Consider the following 19,536-nt stretch of genomic DNA (forward strand, 5'->3'; position numbering starts at 1 on the left):
TGGGGAAGATCATGTGACGAGGCAGTCACTAGATACAATTGGTGCACTACTACAGCAGTGGTGTGCGAACTGGTGGCACAAGATTTTCTGGAGTGGCGTGGCGGTTACAGAGGCATTGCGCTTCCCGAAGGCATTTAAATTAAATCCCGGGGATTGCGCGAGGCCTCTGTAACTTTACTTATCTTAACTTTCCAGCGATGCATCACCATGGCAACCCAGCGTCAAATGACACCGCGGGGTCACGTGATGTTGCGTTTGGGGGGGGGTGGGGAGTGCGGGGAGGAGGTGAGCAGGCAGGGGGGCGCAGGAAGAAGAGTTTGCGCACCCCTGTACTAGAGTGAGGGCAGGGCTAAAAAATGGGTGTGCCAGAGCTTGTTTCAGAAGAGGAAGGGGATGCGACTTTGTAAATGGTTGCTATAGAAACAAAAAAATGCTTGTTACGTTATAATACCGTGAAAATGTAATTCAGCGTTGTTTCAAAAAAATATTGCTACACGTATTTTCTCATAGTACAGAAATGATTTATTTTAAAAAAACACACATGTTGGATATTGCTTGGTCTGCGGCTTTAATACATTCTGTTGTACCAGATTGTAGACAAACATTCACTGACTTGTTTAGTGTTTTTTTATTGTTGCTTTCTTTTTTTTTCTTATTATTAGTAGACATAGAGATAGCATCATATCTATATTTCCTAGCAGGTTTCCCCCAGGAGATTTTCTTCCCGTGTTGCCTGGTGCTTTGCATTCTCTGTGAGTTGGAAAACACCACGACTCCTTAGGTATTCCTATACACAGCCCAGCATTTACTATGGTGACAAAAAAAAAACCCCAGTTAAAAGGATAATCAAAATCATAAACTGTTTAATAAATGTTGCTTTGTTGTTTTACTACATACTCACATTAACTTAATGGAATCAAAATCGATATGATATGGCTACAAGGGATTGTAAAAGAAGGCTCATGATTCAGATATTTTTATAGCAAGTAAAGATACCACTTGTGAGCAGTCACATGTCTCATACAGGTCTGTAACCCTGTTTTTCACCATTATCTCTTAGCATACAGTGCTTCCACTGCAGCAAGGGATTCTGGGAAATGAACACAGTATCACCTTTTTGCTTCTTGTCCATTTTGGACCCCTATAAGCTTACAGTATGCCTGTTATATTACACAGCTTGTCCAGCACAGCCTAGAATAAAGAAGTGCAAAGCCAGTAAACCTACTCGCACAAAGCTGTTTCGACCTTTTGGGTCTCCGTGTGAGGTTGGTCGCTGGCTTTGCAATGTGAAGCTGGATGTGACTGAAAAAGCTGTGTAATGCGGCAGGCATAAGTTTACAGGGCTCCATGTTAAAATCGACAAGAAGCAATGGGGACACTATGCTCATTGGCATGTCCTTACCCAGAATCCCTGGATGCAGAGGAAGCATTTTATGTGAACAGATAATGGGGAAAGGCCATTTTGTGGACCTGTCTGAGACATTTGAATATGCTCACACGTGATATTTTTATTTGCTGTACCCTGTACGGTGGAGGGTTTTTTTATGTCCAGATATTTTTATGTATTCAATAGTTCATTTTTTTTATTTTTTTTTGACGTTGAACAAATCGAGCAATGTGATAGTATACTGGTGACCATCTTATAAATTTGTAATAAAAACATTTTTAGTGTCTGCCAGTTTTTTTTCACAGGTGCTGCCTACAAAGTCTAGCCAAGTGTTTGATTGATAACAGCGAGTTATCTTTCCGGTGAAATCAGTCGAGTTCAAACAATTGAGTCAACAAACAATCCTAAAAAGGTCTGACATCATTTCATTTGTGCTGCAGGAGACTGCGTGTAATTTGATAGTTTTATGGCAGGTGGCTGTAAACATAATATTTATGGGTTCTGTTGGGCATGTGCAAACAATTACTGAGACATAAAACTACCGGTATATCTACTTTTTTCTGCTGCAATGTCTTCCCCCCCCCCCCCCAACAGACCGTTTCCTAACCAAGTTATGTCAACAAGGAAGTGAATGCTGCTTTATTCCCTTGTGAAACTTGCATCAATATTAAAATGTTTACATTAAGCGATACCAATCTTTTGGCACCTTCCAACTTCTGGGAAACAAATTGCCTGTTTGATGAAACGTAACTTTTGCAAGCTTGCAGAAATTGGTAAAAATGAAAAACAGGAATTATAGTGTGCAGACCTCAGGACAGTTTTTACAGCTTGCACACTCAAAGTAACCTCTTAAACATCTTATTTTATCTATTGCCAAAACAGCCTGCAGTCTCGGGTTCCATAATGTATGAATGTTGCAGCCTGTGTAGTCGTTGTGCTCCAAAAAGCAATATTTGATACTCAAAAAATGTCACCTGTTTAGTCCGCATTGCATTTTTTAGGGAATTTGACAGACCAAACCACTGTAACGTTTGTTTAAAAAAGTAAGGGACCTAAGGGTAAATTCTATAGAGTCAGAAGTTCATTAGGCTTGTTTTTGTTTGAATATCCCCGTTATTCTATAGGGATTTTTGCCCATAATCGTCCTGTGCGGCTGCTTCAGACTATGTAGAATTTACCACTTGGTCCCTTCTTTTTTTATTAATTTAAAAAGGTACACATGAAAGAAAAAATATATGGCCTCTGTCGACTTCTACTTACAGCCACCTGGATGTGCATAAGCGATGCTAATATGTGACACCTTACAGTGCCGTTAGACACCTTAAAGACCTTTCACCTTGCTGACTTTAGTTTAATGCAGGGGGTGGCCAACCTGTTTTTCAGACAACGTGCCAATCAATGGGCACACATTGTTTGCCGGCCCACTGTCCTACTTCCCCCTCCCCTCTGCAGATTTTTACTTTGGGCAATGGGGAGAGGCCTTCAGTCCCACAGCAAGAGGGGTGGGGAGGAGAACTGGGGCCCCACAGAAATTGGGACCCACTTCTGGTACCAGCCAGGTGCACCCCTGGGAGATAAGGCGGAAGGACGCGCGGTGGGGATAGCGGATGGCCACGGGATGGGGCATGGATTTGGGCTATTCCAAATGCCGTTGTGGCCCGCATGCCATGGGTTGGCCACCCCTGGTTTAATGTTTAGTACTCCGTGAGTGACACTGTTAGGTGTCATGGCTAATCACTGCTTTGTAAATATAGCCCTCTGTGTTAATGTTGCTTAGAAACTTTGGCCTTTTTTCAGAATGCTATTAAACTGCATCCCTATGTTGAAGAAGATTTTACTCCCGCCCATTTGAATGGAGCTAAACTGTTGTAAAATGTCTTTAGAAACTACAAACATTCCTACTTTTAGGAGCTTGATATAAAAAAAAACATTGTGTTTTCTAACACAGCTCTTAGTAATGATTTGGTATATAAATTTAAAAAAGACCTTTTTAATCACTTAATGCACAATTTTAAGCACCATTGGGATCTGTTCAATAAAGTGTGATCAGGGCCTCAGACAGTCGGGGGAGAGCCAAAACATCTGTCCGGGGCGGCTGCTGGGGGCCCGGCAAGCCGGCACTGGTTGGCCCTCTCTCCCCCCACCTGTAGCAGGCCCAGCCTCTGTGGTTAGGCCCTCCCTGCACGTACATGCCGGAAGTTGGCCAACTTCCTAAAAAAACAGGACTTGCTCAGGGACAAGATACTAGCGATATATGAGTCAATCTCATATAGACATCTGGGATAGCCGCTTTAACATTGTTCTTTGTGTATTTGATTTTTTATATTTTTCTTCTGGTCTAATTTCACATATAGTGTCTATATAAAACATATGGTTTTTTTCTTTTAAAGTCAAGCGTACATATTTAGTTCAGCAGAGCTGACCAATATTGAATGTATAATGCATGTCTGGACCCATAGAACTGTACCTAATTACTGGGTTGCATTAGGCTATACTTATGCCTTATGCTCTAGTGCTAACATAACCATGTTTAGCAAATAACCACATGCTACTTCTAGGGCATCGTAGAGTTGCCTCATAAGGACTTTTTGCCACCAAGACAGACTGCTGTCTGCGGTGTCTACATCTCAGCCAGCAGGAATATAAGACATGTATTTATAATGCTTGTTTGCACTTTGGTTGGAAGCAAATTATAGGTGAGACATGAATGGACACATTTTGAATGTGAATTGCCGCAATGAAGTATTTTAAATGAGCATTATGCTCCCCAAACTATTTGGGGTTTTTTCACCCCTAGGTGGGAAGCAGGGAGCTGAACCACGTTAATTTCAGCTTCGGGACCCCCTGCTTTCTGAGATACTTACACTTTGTAAGGGGTGCCGGTAGTATCTCTGCAGGTTTAAATGTCCCGGTTACGTGGGGCAATAGGAAACCGCAAGGTATGATGTCACGGCGTCCTATTGGCCTGTGTGACGTGGAAGCTTTAAATCTGTCATTTCGATAGCCCCACCAGCCGGAGCTGCTACCACACCCCCTACGGGTGAGTATCTCGGGAAGCAGGGGATTCCCGTAGCTGAGATTAACACAGTTCAGCCCTCGAGACCCCCGCTGGTCCCCCCCCCCCCTGCTGCAATTCTATAACTCTAAAGAAAAGAAAAGGAAGCAGGATTTCTGAGTTAAAGTAGAACCACCCTCCCAGGAATGAATGTACTGGCATAGAGAGGAACATGGACGCACTTTAAATGTTCCACTCTTCACCTATTGGTCACCATTCAATACGGTGTGAAGCCATCTTCCATGTGTTGGAGAAGAGTTTAGTTCCATTCATTTGAATGGATTTGATCTCTTTTTCAGCCCTCAGCATATTGAATAAAGGCCATAGAGTGGCAATGGTGCACACCAACATCCAAAGTTAATTTAGCACACATGATTGGGGTGTGTATGGGGCTACCAAATGAAGGACCCTGAGAGGTTTGAAAGCTTGTAACATATCAACTACTTGTTGGTCCAATAAAAGGTATCATACCACCTACTCCCTCTCTCTCCTTTGTACTACATGGGGCTACATTAACACATTGGCTCCTATGGCAGTGATGGCTTTGTCATAATTCCTCTATAGGAGATGTATAGGGAGCAGGACATGCTCAGATGCTCAGGGAGAAAGCTACAACAATTAAGCTATACAAACTTATAGGCTTCTGGGGGGTTGCTGACATAACCTGGGTGCCTACAGATGTAGCTACCATGTTAATGGGTCTGGCACTCCAGGGCAGAGTCATCTGGGAGTTTGGTGGGGCTCAGTGCTGGGGGAGAGTGCAGGCCTCTTTCCATCTCCGACATCTCCAGCTACGTCGTGTTGTCATGGCGACACGACATCGTGATGTTACGTTGTCATGGTGGCATGGCGTCATAGGACGTCACATTGTCACGGTGACGTGTCGACACAAGGAAAAGATGGCGGAGAACGCGCTCTGTGAAGCGGGAAACGTTGGTAGGGCTCTCCATTGCCCTGTTTTTCCATGAGCAAGAAATAATCTTTTTATGGGATACGCACAGTCCTTTCTACTTTATTGATACCTACAGAAGTGCTCTTCCAGTTTTTCTCCTTTTTTTCTCCTTCTCTACGAAGATGAGGAGCAGGAGGAGATTCCGGAGCTTATAGAGGCCTTGCGCTCTCCCTCGGCAATCAGTTTAAATGTTGTGAGAAAGAGCGCAGGGTCTCTGAAAGAGCATGGCTTGGTGCAATGGCACTGCCATGGAGCCGGCCCTGCTCCAGAGGTCCCATGACATACTGTAGTAGCTACATCATAATCTTACTGCTCATTTTTGCAGAGGAGGTCGCGGTCGTGTAGAACGCAATCTTACAGTAAGAGGAACGGAGAACTCCGCCTCTTCCGTTCCGTCATCAGTGAGCGAGCGATCACGTGATCGCCAGTGACGGAGGGGCCATGACACTCGGGCACTCAAAGGATTAATGGCAACATCTTACTTATTTGTATCCTGCTGAAAAATCCTCATGTTTGCTTTTCTGATTAATTCAGCTACATGTGTTTATTGTTTATCTGTGGGGCTATAATGTTGATCTGATAGCTTCAGCAGCAATTTACAAAGGGGGGAAAAAAGAACACTATTGACACGTACATTTGAGGACTGACCGTCATATCACCAAAGAGATCAGATGAAGACTGTAAACCCCGTCAAAGCATTTGTTTACATTCAACGTTTAAAAACTGAAATCTAAAAACGCTCACACAGTACTTGTCTGATTTGCTTCAATAAAGTCTCCCATCTACACTTAACCTTCTAATCAAGTTATTTCAATGAGTTCACCTTTGTCCTAGGAGGGACTTCCCCTTTAAAAGGTTAATATTATAGGAGAACAGAAAGGCAGGTGTTGTGTTTTTTTTATTTGTTTTTTTAAAACCGATCTGCTATTCTTTTTAAAGCGGCAATCCAAGTCGGCGATTTTATTTATTTTTTTAACAAAGCATTGGGTCTCCGGAGCTAAAACCTTGATTTCAGCCGTGGGGACCCCCTGCTTCTGAAGACACCTCTATAGGAGGAGCAGGTAGCCGCTCCGGTTCGGCTACTGGGGTTCACATAATGGCCACTTTTCAAAACTCCTGCGGGCCAATAGGAAGCTGTGACATCATTCGGTGTGGCTCCTTATTGGCCCACGTGACGAGGGAGCTTTAAATGTACAGGAGATACCAGCACCCCCGTCTGAGGCAAGTAACGCTGGAAGCAGTGGGACCCGGAACTTAAATGAATGGGGTTCATCTCCACAAAAACCTCCTGTTTCAAACCTGTGTTTAAAATAAAAAATATCTCCTGCTTGGATTGCTCCTTTAAATAGAAGTGCAACGTTAGGTTTGTAAATCAGAGTATTTCATCCTCCCCAAATCCCCTCCGTGACCGCTGCCTATTGCAGCCTCAATATACGTTGCTAAGTGAAACTGCACCTCTAAATACTGATACCGCTGCTATATTTTTTTTTCTGCTGCCTGTGTGGACACAATGGAGTACAAAAGTTTCTATGGAGTTTTTGCTGGCTAAGGGCCAGCCAGTGCTAAGTATTCCAGTCAGCTACACCTCTTCAAACACATTTAGAAACCAGAGCTGGGTTAAGTAGCTCTTACTGGAGATGAGAAATCTGACGAAATGTAATAAATGTACTTGCACACTGTACTACAAATCCAAGTGTTACCATTTACATCTTTTAGGAAGGTTAAAGCAGCAGTATCTGTCAAAAACAGACCCAGATCCTCAAAAGCATGCTAAACTTTAGCACGCCTCGGCTCACATGGGAGTAAAAGCGTGCTAAAGCTTAGCACCTTTTTGTGGATCTGGGCCATAGTTTTGAAACGCACAGAATATCAAATCATTCTTAGAAATATTCAACGGACCTCTCTTTTTGTGGCAGACAAAGGTATATTCCCCCCACCCCCCCAGGATTAATAAAAACATTTGCAAATCTATACAAATCTATAATAGGATATTGTGTGCATGTTATACTATCGTCTATAATTACGACACGATATACTATCGTCTATAATTACAACATGATATACTGTCGTCTATAATTACGACATGATATACTATCGTCTATAATTACGACATGATATACTATCATCTATAATTACGACATGATATACTATCGTCTATAATTACGACATGATATACTGTCGTCTATAATTACGACATGATATACTATCGTCTATAATTACGACATGATATACTATCGTCTATAATTACGACATGATATACTGTCGTCTATAATTATGACAGATGTTGTTATTTTTATTGAAACTATGGGCATATAGTGATGGGCATGCCCTAAAAAAACAGTTGAATAAATACTGTAGTAGCTATTCATGTGTTGAGCTTCAAAAATAAAAATCAATTACTAGCTTGATTTTTTGGGTGCCCTTGAGCCTAGCTATTATGTCATGGGGTCTGGCACTCCAGGGCTGTCATGATGTAGTAGCTACGCCATAAAGTACCCGCTCTTTTTTATTGGGGAGATCATGTTTGCAATGAGATCCAGTGTGGAATGGAACTGGGACAACTTACTGATGCAATATTCCTAGATTTTGCAAAGGCTTTTGAACATGTTATCTTGGTTAACAAACTCCAGTGCTCTGCAATAGGGAAGCATGCTTTAAACTGGTTTCATTCCTACCAATCAGGTAGATCCCAACATGTGTCTATCTCAGGCTCTAACTCCAACCCCTTGGATATCACCTATGGTGTCCCGCAAGGCTCTTTTCTGGGGTCTTTACTCTTCTTGATGTTCATCAATGAACTTCCTACAGCTTGTAAGGGAGCTTCAATACACATGTATGCAGATGACATATATGCACACAGCCCTCTCCTCTCTGACCTTGAACACATACTTCAATCTGATTTTTTGAGACTTGAAAATTAGATTTCTCAAAACAAACTGTTTTTAAACACTGACAATTCTGCAACAATGGTATTTGAGACCAAGGCTAAATTTCTAAAGCTACCAATGACAAAGCTTCAGATGAAAACCAGCTCTAATACCATCCTTGGCCCTGTTACTAGTTTTAAATATCTGGGCATATGGTTCGACTCCCATTTAACATTTGAGTTGCACATTAATACCCTAATATCCAAAACCTATGCCAAACTAGGCGTACTTTATCGGAACAAATCCTCCCTAAGCCCGCTGGTCAGAAAGCGCATCGCACAGCAGATGCTAGTACCAATTATAGACTATGGAGACATAGTATACGGCTCGGCACCCCAAACTCACCTTAACAAAATAGACACCCTCTACAATTCAATATGCCGCTTTGTCCTCCAATGTAACTAGAACACATATCACTGTGAAATGCTCAAAGAACTAGATTGGCCATCACTCGAGTCTAGGCGCAAAGCTCATCTCTCCTGTCTTGTCTTCAAATACTTCTTGGGCAAGCTACCCCCATATCTGAACAAGCTCCTAACCCCTACCACATGCAGCACTTATCATCTGAGATCTGACTCCAATGGACTTTTCATGGTCCCAAGGTTCAACAAAGTATTCGGCCGCTCCTCCTTCTCTTACCGTGCACCCCACAACTGAAACAATCTACCTGAGACTCTCAAAGCCGCCACCAATCTAAGTTGTTTCAAAACTAAAGCTGTCTCACATTTTAATATGGTCTGTAACTGTTACATATGCCTTTAACTTATTTTATCTTTATCTGTTCATGCAATGCCTTCATATTTAATGTATAACCCTGTTCACATAATATAATGCAATGTCTTTATATATAATGTATAACCCTGCTCTCCTACTGTATGTAACCATGTATTTGTAACCATGTATTTGTCATCATAACTTTGTGCCCAGGACATACTTGAAAACGAGAGGTAACTCTCAATGTATTACTTCCTGGTAAAACCTTTTATAAATAAAATAAATATATAAATAATATTCTGCACTCCGCAAGCGACTAACAGATGTGTCCAGACTTACTGTTTTCTGGGCCGCGATCGTGTGCCGCCGCAGCGCAGTGCAACCGCATGCAATCACGGCCGTGAAAACAGAAAGCAGCCGGAGATGATTAACTCTGCAGTGGTTTCTGCTTCTGAATGGGACCCCGGTAGTGTTTATCCTTCCGGTCCAGTCACCAGTCTGTAAGAGCTCTGCAGAGGAGACCCAGAGAGAAGCTGTATCTCTCTCTGTCTCCCCGAGCAGCTCTTAAAGGAGCAATTCATGGGCTTTTTATTATTATTTTTAACATCGTATTTCAGCTCACTGTACTGTTAACAATGTGTCAGATTCTATTCACTTGAATGGAAGTTATCTTTGTTAACTGTGTTACCCCAACTCTCACTTCTCTTGAGTAAGAGCCAAAAGGCAGAGCTAAAGTTACACCAGATGACTTTATCTATATCTATACACAGATATTGCAACCCGTGGCACGCTGCAGCAGGACATGCATAAAGCATCACTGACCATAGTTTTACATAGTAGATGAGGTTGAAAAAGACATACGGCCACCAAGATCAACCTACAGGTATGTTAAATTTAGACAACAGATACTTTATTCTATATTTGTACTTACAGTATTTTTGATCCAGAGTAAGACAAACAGAAAAACCCAGTGAAACATCATCCAATGATGTCTCATAAGCGGAAAATAAATTCCTTCCTGACTCCGAATAATGGCCATCAGATTTCTCCCTGGGTCAACATCATTCCCATGTTTACTGATTTGGTATATCCCTGTATACCTTTCCTTTGTAAACAAAGATGTCCAACCTTTTTTTGAACAAATCTATTGTATCTGCCATCACAGTCTCCATAGGTAATGAATTCCACATTCTAACTGCCCTTACTGTATAGAACCCTTTCCTTTGCACCAGCAACAATCTCCTTCCCTACAACCTTAAGAGATGGCCCTGTGTTGTTTGTACTGCCCTTGGGATGAATAGGTTTTTTTTAAAAGCTCATTGTATATACTTTTGAATCAGCTGTGCGTGAGAAGGTGCCGGGTCTACCACACAATTTCCTTTCCCTCCCCCTTCCCTTTTATTTTGCTGCACCCCTCAACCCCTAAAAAATGTCTATAAGATTCAAGTTGAAAAACAATTACAAATGATCGATGCCAGTAACGTATTTTTCAGTATGCCAGCTATTGCTGCACAACTACACTCATTCCTGCAGGCAGACATCTTTACTTCTACAATGTGCTGAGATGTTGAAGGTTACTATTTCCTGAACCAGGGTTCTCCCAGGCATAAAATAGAGGGATCCTACTCAGGGGGGGAAGGAAGGACACTGCAGGCACCAACTATCAACACATTTTCTATGAGTCTCACTAATTTGGAGTCCGCCTCTAATTTTAACCATAACCATATTGACCAACATTTGAAAGCTTACTTATGCGAGATTTGGGATAAGAATGGGCGTGGCCAACTGCAGAGCCGAGAAGACGTGCAGCTCAAGAGCTCCGGGCCCCAAAGCCCCGTAAAGCAGCCTTTCCCCTGCAAACCCACAGGGAATTACCCCCAAATACACCAGCGGAAGGCGCGGGCGGCGGAGCTACTAAATAAATAATAAAATTTAAAAAAAAACACCAACCAGCCGGCGGAGAGCACGTAGGGGCCGGGAGACGTGGTGCGGCAGCCATTTTCCCCAGGGGACGGCCCGGACGCGGCTGAGAGCGGCGCTCCTCCTTGACCCCACAGTGCGTGGGTGGCCGGGTAAGAAGCGGGACGAGAGGCTGTCTGCCGTTAGTCCCCGGGCGGCTGCAAGTGTGCGACTGGAGGTTGGTGGGGCTGCAGCAGGGAGTTGAGAGGAGCGGGGGCGGCCATTTTGACCCGGCACTCTGCAGAAGTGCCTGCAGAGTGTGCGGACTACCCCGGCCCCCTACACCACCACCCCCCCCCCCCCCTCCCCACTCCCCAAAAACCACAAACCACAGACCAGGGACTCCAGGAGATTGGGAAGACCCAGAAGTGACATCCCCTGGGGAAAGAGCACTTTTGCAGAAGTGCACAAAGAGCCTGTACACAGCCCACCCCCCATAATTAAAGGGGACATGCATGATTTTAAATAAAACCTAATGGGGGGACTTCCGGGGACGTCACCCGGTATGGACGGGTAGAAGAGGAGCTCCATAGACCCGCGCATTAAAAGACGCAAATCCCACATTTTTCCCCAAAATTGCCGGGTAACACTTACACCCCCGGATAGCTAAAGAACTAGGCGATGTCAAAAGCCAAAAAAGCGAGCAATCAGGGAGTTGCCAAATACTTTTCTCCGTCGCAACGGGCCAGGGACAGCACGATGGAGCCTCAAGATGGCGGCGGACCGCATGGCGCCACGGCGCTTTCAGGGAAAAAAACCCAGCCAAAAGATCGCACCCCAGCAAGCCCTGATCAACCCATAACCAGGGCATACTTGGAAGAACTCCTGGGGGCTATGGCAACGACGCTCCAATCTTCCTTTCAGACTGAGCTCAGAACCGCAGTGAGCGACATAAGGAAGGAAATCTCAGGGCTGACAGAGAAAACAACTACCCTGGAGAAAAAACTCACTGAGTCTCAACAAAGACAGAGTGAAGCGGAGGAAGAGATAGGCCGTCTAGGAGAAGAGATCACCCTCCTTAAAGAAGCTATGGAGGAGCAAGAAAATCGTGACCGGCGCCAAAACATCCGCGTCCGGAACGTACCGGAGTCGGTCGCACAGGATCAACTCCGACCATACCTCATGGAGCTCTTTAACCTAGTATGCGGGGAGCTGGAGCGGGGAGCTGGAGGAGAAAGAGCTCGAAATGGATAGGGCTCATCGTGCCCTAGGACCTAAATCAGACGACCCGAGGCGGCGTAGGGACATTATAATAAAGATGCATAAATACACATCAAAAGAAAAAATAATTGCGGCCTGCCGGGACCTGGGGGAAATAACCTTTCAAAATGAAACTCTCCAAGTCTATAACGACTTGTCAAAGGCAACGAGAGACCGCAGACGTGAATTAAAACCCTTAACCAACCTACTCCGCGAGAAAGGAATCCAATACAGATGGGGATTCCCTTTCAGACTCACAGTTAACAGGAATGGAAAGTTCCTGTCCATGAAATACCCCGTGGACATGGCCCCCTTCGCAAAAGCATTAGGTCTAACTCCACCTCAAACGTGGATAACGACCAATCCTACCGCTGAAAATACATCAGGAGACCCCCCCCGAACATCGGAGAGAATTGCGGCCCAACACCCTAGAGAAAAATGACAACCGCCGCGGCACTGGAGCGCGGGCCGCGGACCCCCATGGTAATCCGGCGCCAACCTCCACTCCCAATGTGAAGTCACGAGGCGCCTGTTCTCGAGATGGCTCTGAGGAGACTTCGAGGAGGGGGGGCGCCTCTGCTCACCGTTAAAATCATCTTACCAGACCAGAACAGCACCAAGAAGTAAGCCGCCAACTTCTAGGATGAGCTGACACAGCACACCGCCCTCCAAGTTGGTTCACGAGTCGCCTACTCCCGCGATGACTCCGAATAGGATCCCGTCCGCCGACGGTAAGACCGGGAAACCGACTGACTCAACCCGGAGCAGCAGGATCGCTGATCTTCTAACTCCGGAGCATAAGAGGAATTTAGATCCCGGTTTTGCCCCCACCAGCCTCAATCTCCGGCTTTTCGGTCCCGCTTTAAATGTGATCTCCCTCCCCCTCCTTTTGCCGGTTTCTCCGGTCCCGTGGAGCGGAGCTCTAGATTGGGGGGAGGGGGGGGGGGTCGGTGTCGGCATCCAGCCTTTCCGCCAACGATCCATGGACCCCGTTGCCACAGGGGTCCCCAGTCTGTGGGACTAGGGGCGGCTAGGATACCAGGAAGACGGGCCACCCAGACTGAATCAAAGAACTTAAAATCATAAGTTAATAGTGATGATCCGGAGGTCGTGAGTAGATTAAAATAATATAACTGTTATATCTCAATTAACACCTTGCTTCCCCTCTATCCTTCCCCCCCCCCTGTAACCCAGACACGCAATCGCCCCCCCCTCCCCCTTCCCCCCTTCCTCATGCATACCCCCCCTCTTCCACCCCTCCCCCCACACACTCACATGTCCCACGTCCCCCCCCTCCTTTCCCCCCCTCCTCCCCCCTCTTTTTCTCCCCCCCCCTCTCCCCCCTATTCCCCCACACCCCCCCATCTCCCCTTCTCTCCCACCCCCCCTCCCCACCCTTACTAGCAAACCCACCTAGCACCCTACTTAAGCACAAAAACAATGGGGGAAACATACTAAGAGGAAACGAATATATAAAATAAAGTTGTATTAATCTTATTTAGTCACAAAACGATTCACAATATATCTTTTGCGCAGAGTTACATAATAGCTGTGTTATACAGAAATGGGAGATGTCTGAAATGTTTGAACTGCAACCAGGCCCACCTCCTACCCCCCCCCCCCTCCCCTCTCTCCCTCCCCTCTCTCCCTCCCCCCCCTCCCCTCCCTATACTCCCTGTGTAGAGTTACATAATAGTTGTGCTATACAGAAATGTGAAATGCTTGGGCCGCACCTAGGCCCCCCCCTCCTACCCCTGCTAACAAGCCTACCTAGTACCTCACCTAAACGCAAAGATAAATAAGAGGGAAAAACACTAAGGGGAAAACAAACATACGAAAGAAAGTCGAACTTATCTTGTATGGTCACAGAATTGTATAAAATATGTTTCTGCGCAGAGTTGTATAAGAGTTGTGTTACACAAAAATGTGAAGTGAAATGTTTGAAATGTTTTAATTGCACCTAGACCCTCCCCTCTCCCCTCCCCCCTCCCCCCTCCTCCTCCTCTCCCCCTCCTCCCCTCCTCCTCCTCCCCCCCTCCTCCCCCCCTCCCCCCCCTCCTCCCCTCCTCCCCCCCCTCCCCCCCCCTCCTCCCTCTCCCCCCTCCTCCCCCTCCCCCCTCCCTCCCCCCCCCTCCTCCCCCTCCCCTCCCCCCCTCCCTCCTCCCCTCCTCCCCCCTCCCCCCCCTCCCCTCCCTCCCCCCCCTCCCCCCCTCCCCCTCCTCCCCTCCCCCCTCCTCCCCCTCCTCCCCCCCCTCCCCCCCCTCCTCCTCCCCCTCCTCCTCCCCCTCCTCCTCCCCCTCCCCCCCCTCCTCCCTCCCTCCCCCTCCCCCCCCTCCCCCCCTCCCTCCCCTCCTCCCCCTCCCCCCCTCCCCCCCTCCCTCCCCTCCTCCCCCTCCCCCCTCCCTCCTCCCCCTCCCCCCCTCCCTCCTCCCCCCCTCCTCCCCCTCCCCCCCTCCTCCCCCTCCCCCCTCCTCCCCCCCCCCCCTCCCCCCCCACCCCCCCACCCTCCCCCCCCCCTTCCTCCCCCCCCTCCCCTCTCCTTCCCCCCCCCTCCCCTCTCCCCCCCCTCCTTCCCTCCTCCCCCTATCCCTCCCACCCAAGGGAAGCGAGCATACAAAAGAAAACGGAAACTGTTTTAGTTAGATATTTAAGAGGTTACTCCACTCTCACAACGCATAGTTACAATATGGTTGTCTTTTTGAGATGTGAAATGTTTGAATTACTTGAAATGTTCCTATGCCTTCTTTGCTTCTCCTCACACATGGACTGGGGGTCTATACTAAATGGGTTAAGTAAATTCTATAGAGGGTCTGGACCCCTCTGACCTCCAACGGTTGACGAACCCGGAATCACCCCCAAGGGACCCACCTGGTCCAAATGCCGGCCGTTCTTAAGGCTGGTGAAAATATGTTAAGGCCTTTTGTGGGCCTTGCTACAATCTATCTCTATCTGCTGACCCTGTCCCAGCAGATCTCCACCCCACCCCCACCTACCCCTTCCCACGCCCCCCTTCCTCAGCTTAAGATATCTATTCTAACCGAAAAAAACACACAACCTCTATACCTTCAGAAATTTAAACCAGACTCAGAGTTACTGGATCATGGCCTCTCAAGTGGGAAAGAGAAGGCCTTATGGTATTATCCAAAAAAAAAAAAAGAACCCAAATGGCTAGCCAAGCCACAATTAAATTAACCTCACTCAACGTAAAAGGCCTCCAAAATAACCGAAAAAGGAGAGTAGCACTTCAAGATATGAAAAGATCAGGGGGAGACATCATATTCCTACAGGAGACCCATTTCACATCACAAGACCCCCCAAATTTATTCAAAAAAGTGTTCCCAATGTGTTTTTGCGCATCGTTTACTAGTAAAAAGAGGGGTGTAGCTGTCCTGATCAGACAGGGCACCCCATTCAATCATATCAAAACAACTGCGGACCCAGAGGGTAGATTTCTAGTGGTATATGGCTCCTTAGCGGGCTCAGCAATCGCTCTGGTCAATGTATATGCCCCAAACGAGAACCAAACAGAATTCCTAAAGAAAGTTCTCGAGGGCATAGACCCGGGATATCTGTCATCGATGATAGTGGGAGGAGACCTAAACATGGTCCTTAACCCTACCGAGGACAGATCAACCACAATGGGTCCCCCCCGCACAACCCCCTCCCAGATCATAGGGAAAAGGTTTAGGGGAATCTTAAGCGAGTTCTCACTGGTGGACATATGGAGGGCCCAACATCAGGGCCAGAGAGACTATACTTTTTACTCAGCACCTCACCAGACCTACTCTCGAATAGACCACTTTCTGGCCACAAAAAATGTGGTGGCGGCGACATCCGACTCCGACATAGGACCAATCACATGGTCTGATCATGCCCCGATTACCTTAACCTTGACGACCCCCTTTGAAAAAACAATAAATTACTCATGGAGACTAAATGATTCATTACTCAATCATCCTGAGATAGAAAGAGAGATCAGAGCCGCTATTCGGGACTATTTTTTTTTTAACTCAGGATCCGTCTCCTCACCAGCAATCCTGTGGGAGGCCCATAAGGCAACCATTAGAGGGAAATTCATTTCTATCGCATCCCACAGGAAAAAAGCCCGCCAAAAATTAATAAAGGAGCTTACGGATAATATCAAAATAATAGAACAATCTCATAAAGCCAACCCCTCAAAAAAAATATATAAAACATTGACAACAGCCAGAGTAAAACTTAGACAAATCCAGCTGGAGGATGTTGAGAAGGCCCTCAAATGGACTAACCAACAATATTATGACAAGGGGAACAAGGCAGACAGACTTTTGGCGACTAAATTAAGAGGGGTACATAAACGGTCCCAAATCACGGCAATCAAGAGTAGGTCTGGTGAGATACAACATAGTGATAGCAAAATAGCAGCCGAATTTACAAAATTTTACACCGAACTGTATAATCTAAGATCAAAAAATGGCCGGCCTGAATCAATAGCATCCGAATTAATAGCGCAATATTTAGATAAATGTAAGCTCCCCACACTAACGGAGGAGGAAAACACAGTCCTCAACGCTGAGATCTCAAAAGAGGAACTGGAAGAGGCGGTCAAATCACTAAAAATTACTAAGTCTCCTGGCCCCGACGGGTTCACTAATGTCTACTATAAGAGATTCTTGCCAGTACTATCCACGCATCTTCTAAAGATATTTAACGATTTCATGGAAGGAAATCAAATCCCCACGTCAATGTCCCTGGCCACCCTGGCCATTATACATAAAGAAGGCAGGGACCCGATGCAATGTGGAAGCTATCGTCCAATCTCCCTGCTTAATTGTGATCTCAAGCTATATAGCAAAATACTCGCAAATAGATTAAACCCCATCTTACCGAGATTAATAGATAGTGATCAAGTAGGATTCGTAGCAGGCAGACAGGCCTCGGACAATACTCGGAAGATAATAGACATTATTGAACATGTCCATCTCACAGAGACCAAAGCACTACTCCTAAGCCTAGATGCAGAGAAGGCGTTCGATAGAATAGACTGGCTATTCATGGACCAAGTTATGTGTAAATTCGGATTCAAAGACGCATACCTAGAAGGAGTCCGTAGATTATATCAAAACCCGTCTGCAACAGTAAAACTACCAGGGGGCAGTAACCAGAGATTTGAGATTACTAATGGAACTCGACAGGGATGCCCCCTATCTCCTCTCCTCTTTGCATTAACCATAGAACCCCTAGCATCTGCAATTAGAGCCAATAGAGACATCAAAGGAATAGAAATTGGACACAGGCAGCACAAAATATCGCTATTCGCAGATGATGTCATCCTAACCCTTACACAACCCCAAACATCCCTACCTAACCTCCAAAAAGAGCTCCGGGACTTTGGAGATTTTTCAGGTTATAAAATCAATAATGACAAATCGGAAGCACTAAATTTAAGCCTGCCAGAGCCAGAGGTGAAACTCCTCAAACTAAACTTTAACTATCATTGGAGCTCCTCGAGTATCAAATATTTGGGAGTAAAGATAAAGAGGAACTACCAATCCCTATATCAACAAAATTATCCGACTCTGTTCCGGAAAATCAAACAAGATCTAGATAAATGGGGAGGATATCAGATATCATGGATCGGGAGGATGATATCAGTTAAAATGAACATACTCCCTAGATTATTATATTATTTTCAGACTCTCCCGGTCCACATCCCTGGCTCAGAATTAAAGAACATTCAAAAACTAATCTTCCACTTTATTTGGCAGGGTAAGAAACCCAGAATCACCTGGACAGTTCTTTTGGCATCAATGGGGAGAGGAGGACTTGGTGTTCCAGACATCACAAAATACTACCAAGCCGCCCAATTGCGACAGGTACAGTAGTAGTCTGGAACGCCAACCCAAACCAATACTGTTGGCTAGACATAGAATCATACTACGCCGGGACGCCTTCACTGCCGGCTTGCCTTTGGTCCCTGAGCAGGGAAGACATGCAGAACAGTAAATTTAAGTTAGGCCCAATGAGACACACATGGGAGATTTGGACGAAATGCAAATTTAAATTTAAGCTCACCACACCTCAATCCCAACTCATACCAATTTATAAAAATCCGAAATTCCCCCCTGGCTGTGAGCCCAGACAATGGGACCAATTTAAAACAAAAAATATTAGAGCGGTTGCTGACCTCCTGAGCTTTGAGGAGTTCCTGAGTTATCAACGCCTAAAAACCAAATATGAAATGGCAAGATTGGATGTCTTCAAGTATCTACAAATTCGGCATTTTATTCAAACTTTATCCCCAACGTTGAAATTTCCCCCTCTCACCAGTTTCGAGCGGCTCTGTAGAGAAACAGGCCACCAGAAAGGTCTTATAACACAAATCTACGGTGAATTGGAAAGGGCCATAGAAGCCCCTACACATGACTATATGCTGCATTGGGCAGCAGAATTGGAAATAGTTATAGACCGAGAGGATTGGGAAAGAATTTGGGAAAATGCCTCAGGAACTTCCATATGTACCACAATCAAAGAAAACATATATAAAATACTGTTTCGCTGGTATCTTACCCCAGTTAGAATAAATCAAATTTACCCCCAGGCGTCCGATTTATGCTGGAGAGGTTGCGGTCAGAAGGGGGACATGGCCCATATTTGGTGGACATGTCCGGAAATTCAAAAATATTGGGGAACAATACAAAAATTAATAGAGGAGGTCACAGACCTCAAAATCCCTATTGACCCGTTGACCTACCTGTTGGCCAGGCCCTTAGAAAATTTGGACCGACCAACAAGTAAACTAATCTCCTTCATTCTTACAGCGGCTAGATGTGCGGTGGCGGCCGCCTGGAAGAAGGTGTCTCCCCCCTCAAAACAAACGGTAAAAAATAGGGTGCAAGAGGTGATGAATATGGAGAAACTATCTGCCTTCTTGAAAAGATCCACTGACTCCTTTAACAAAACATGGGATCCGTGGCTATCCCATATGGCACCTCTACGCCACTAATCCACATATGAAAAGTAAAAAAAAAAAAAAAAAAAAAAAAAGAGAGAGAGAGAAAGGAAAACCAGGTCAGGGGCACCAATGAAAATAGACTGAGGACACGGGAAGCAATGGGTATCCCCCCCACCCCCCCCCCCCCACCCACCCTCCCCTTCCTATTCCCACTCTTACTCTCTGTTTCCATACTCGCGCTCCCCACATAGCCCCTGGAGGGTCACGGGAGCGGTGAGCTTTCCTCTTTTATTTCCGGTTTCTCTAACCAACAAAAGGAGAAAATCTGTATTAGGCTGTATTATCGTTTGTTTCATGTATACTGTGAATTATCTAAATGCCTAATAAAAAAATTTGGAAAAAAAAAAA

At 45.6% G+C, this 19,536-nt stretch overlaps 1 protein-coding gene across 6 annotated transcripts in view; it reads left to right on the top strand.

The window, feature by feature from the left end:
* Positions 1 to 19,536, top strand: part of PLEKHG1 (pleckstrin homology and RhoGEF domain containing G1) — a 283,450-nt gene that overhangs the window by 110,636 nt on the left and 153,278 nt on the right. For 2 of the 6 annotated variants that reach the window (XM_075596565.1, XM_075596566.1), the window contains one exon: positions 9,806 to 9,918. The exons of the other annotated variants lie outside the window; for them this stretch is intronic. In XM_075596565.1, coding sequence (XP_075452680.1) covers positions 9,876 to 9,918 — 43 coding nt within the window. In that variant the 5' untranslated portion in view covers positions 9,806 to 9,875. The remainder of the gene's footprint in view (positions 1 to 9,805; positions 9,919 to 19,536) is intronic. 6 annotated transcript variants of the gene reach the window in all.

Source organism: Ascaphus truei, chromosome 4 (assembly GCF_040206685.1).
Source record: "Ascaphus truei isolate aAscTru1 chromosome 4, aAscTru1.hap1, whole genome shotgun sequence".
Taxonomy (NCBI): Eukaryota; Metazoa; Chordata; class Amphibia; order Anura; family Ascaphidae; genus Ascaphus; species Ascaphus truei.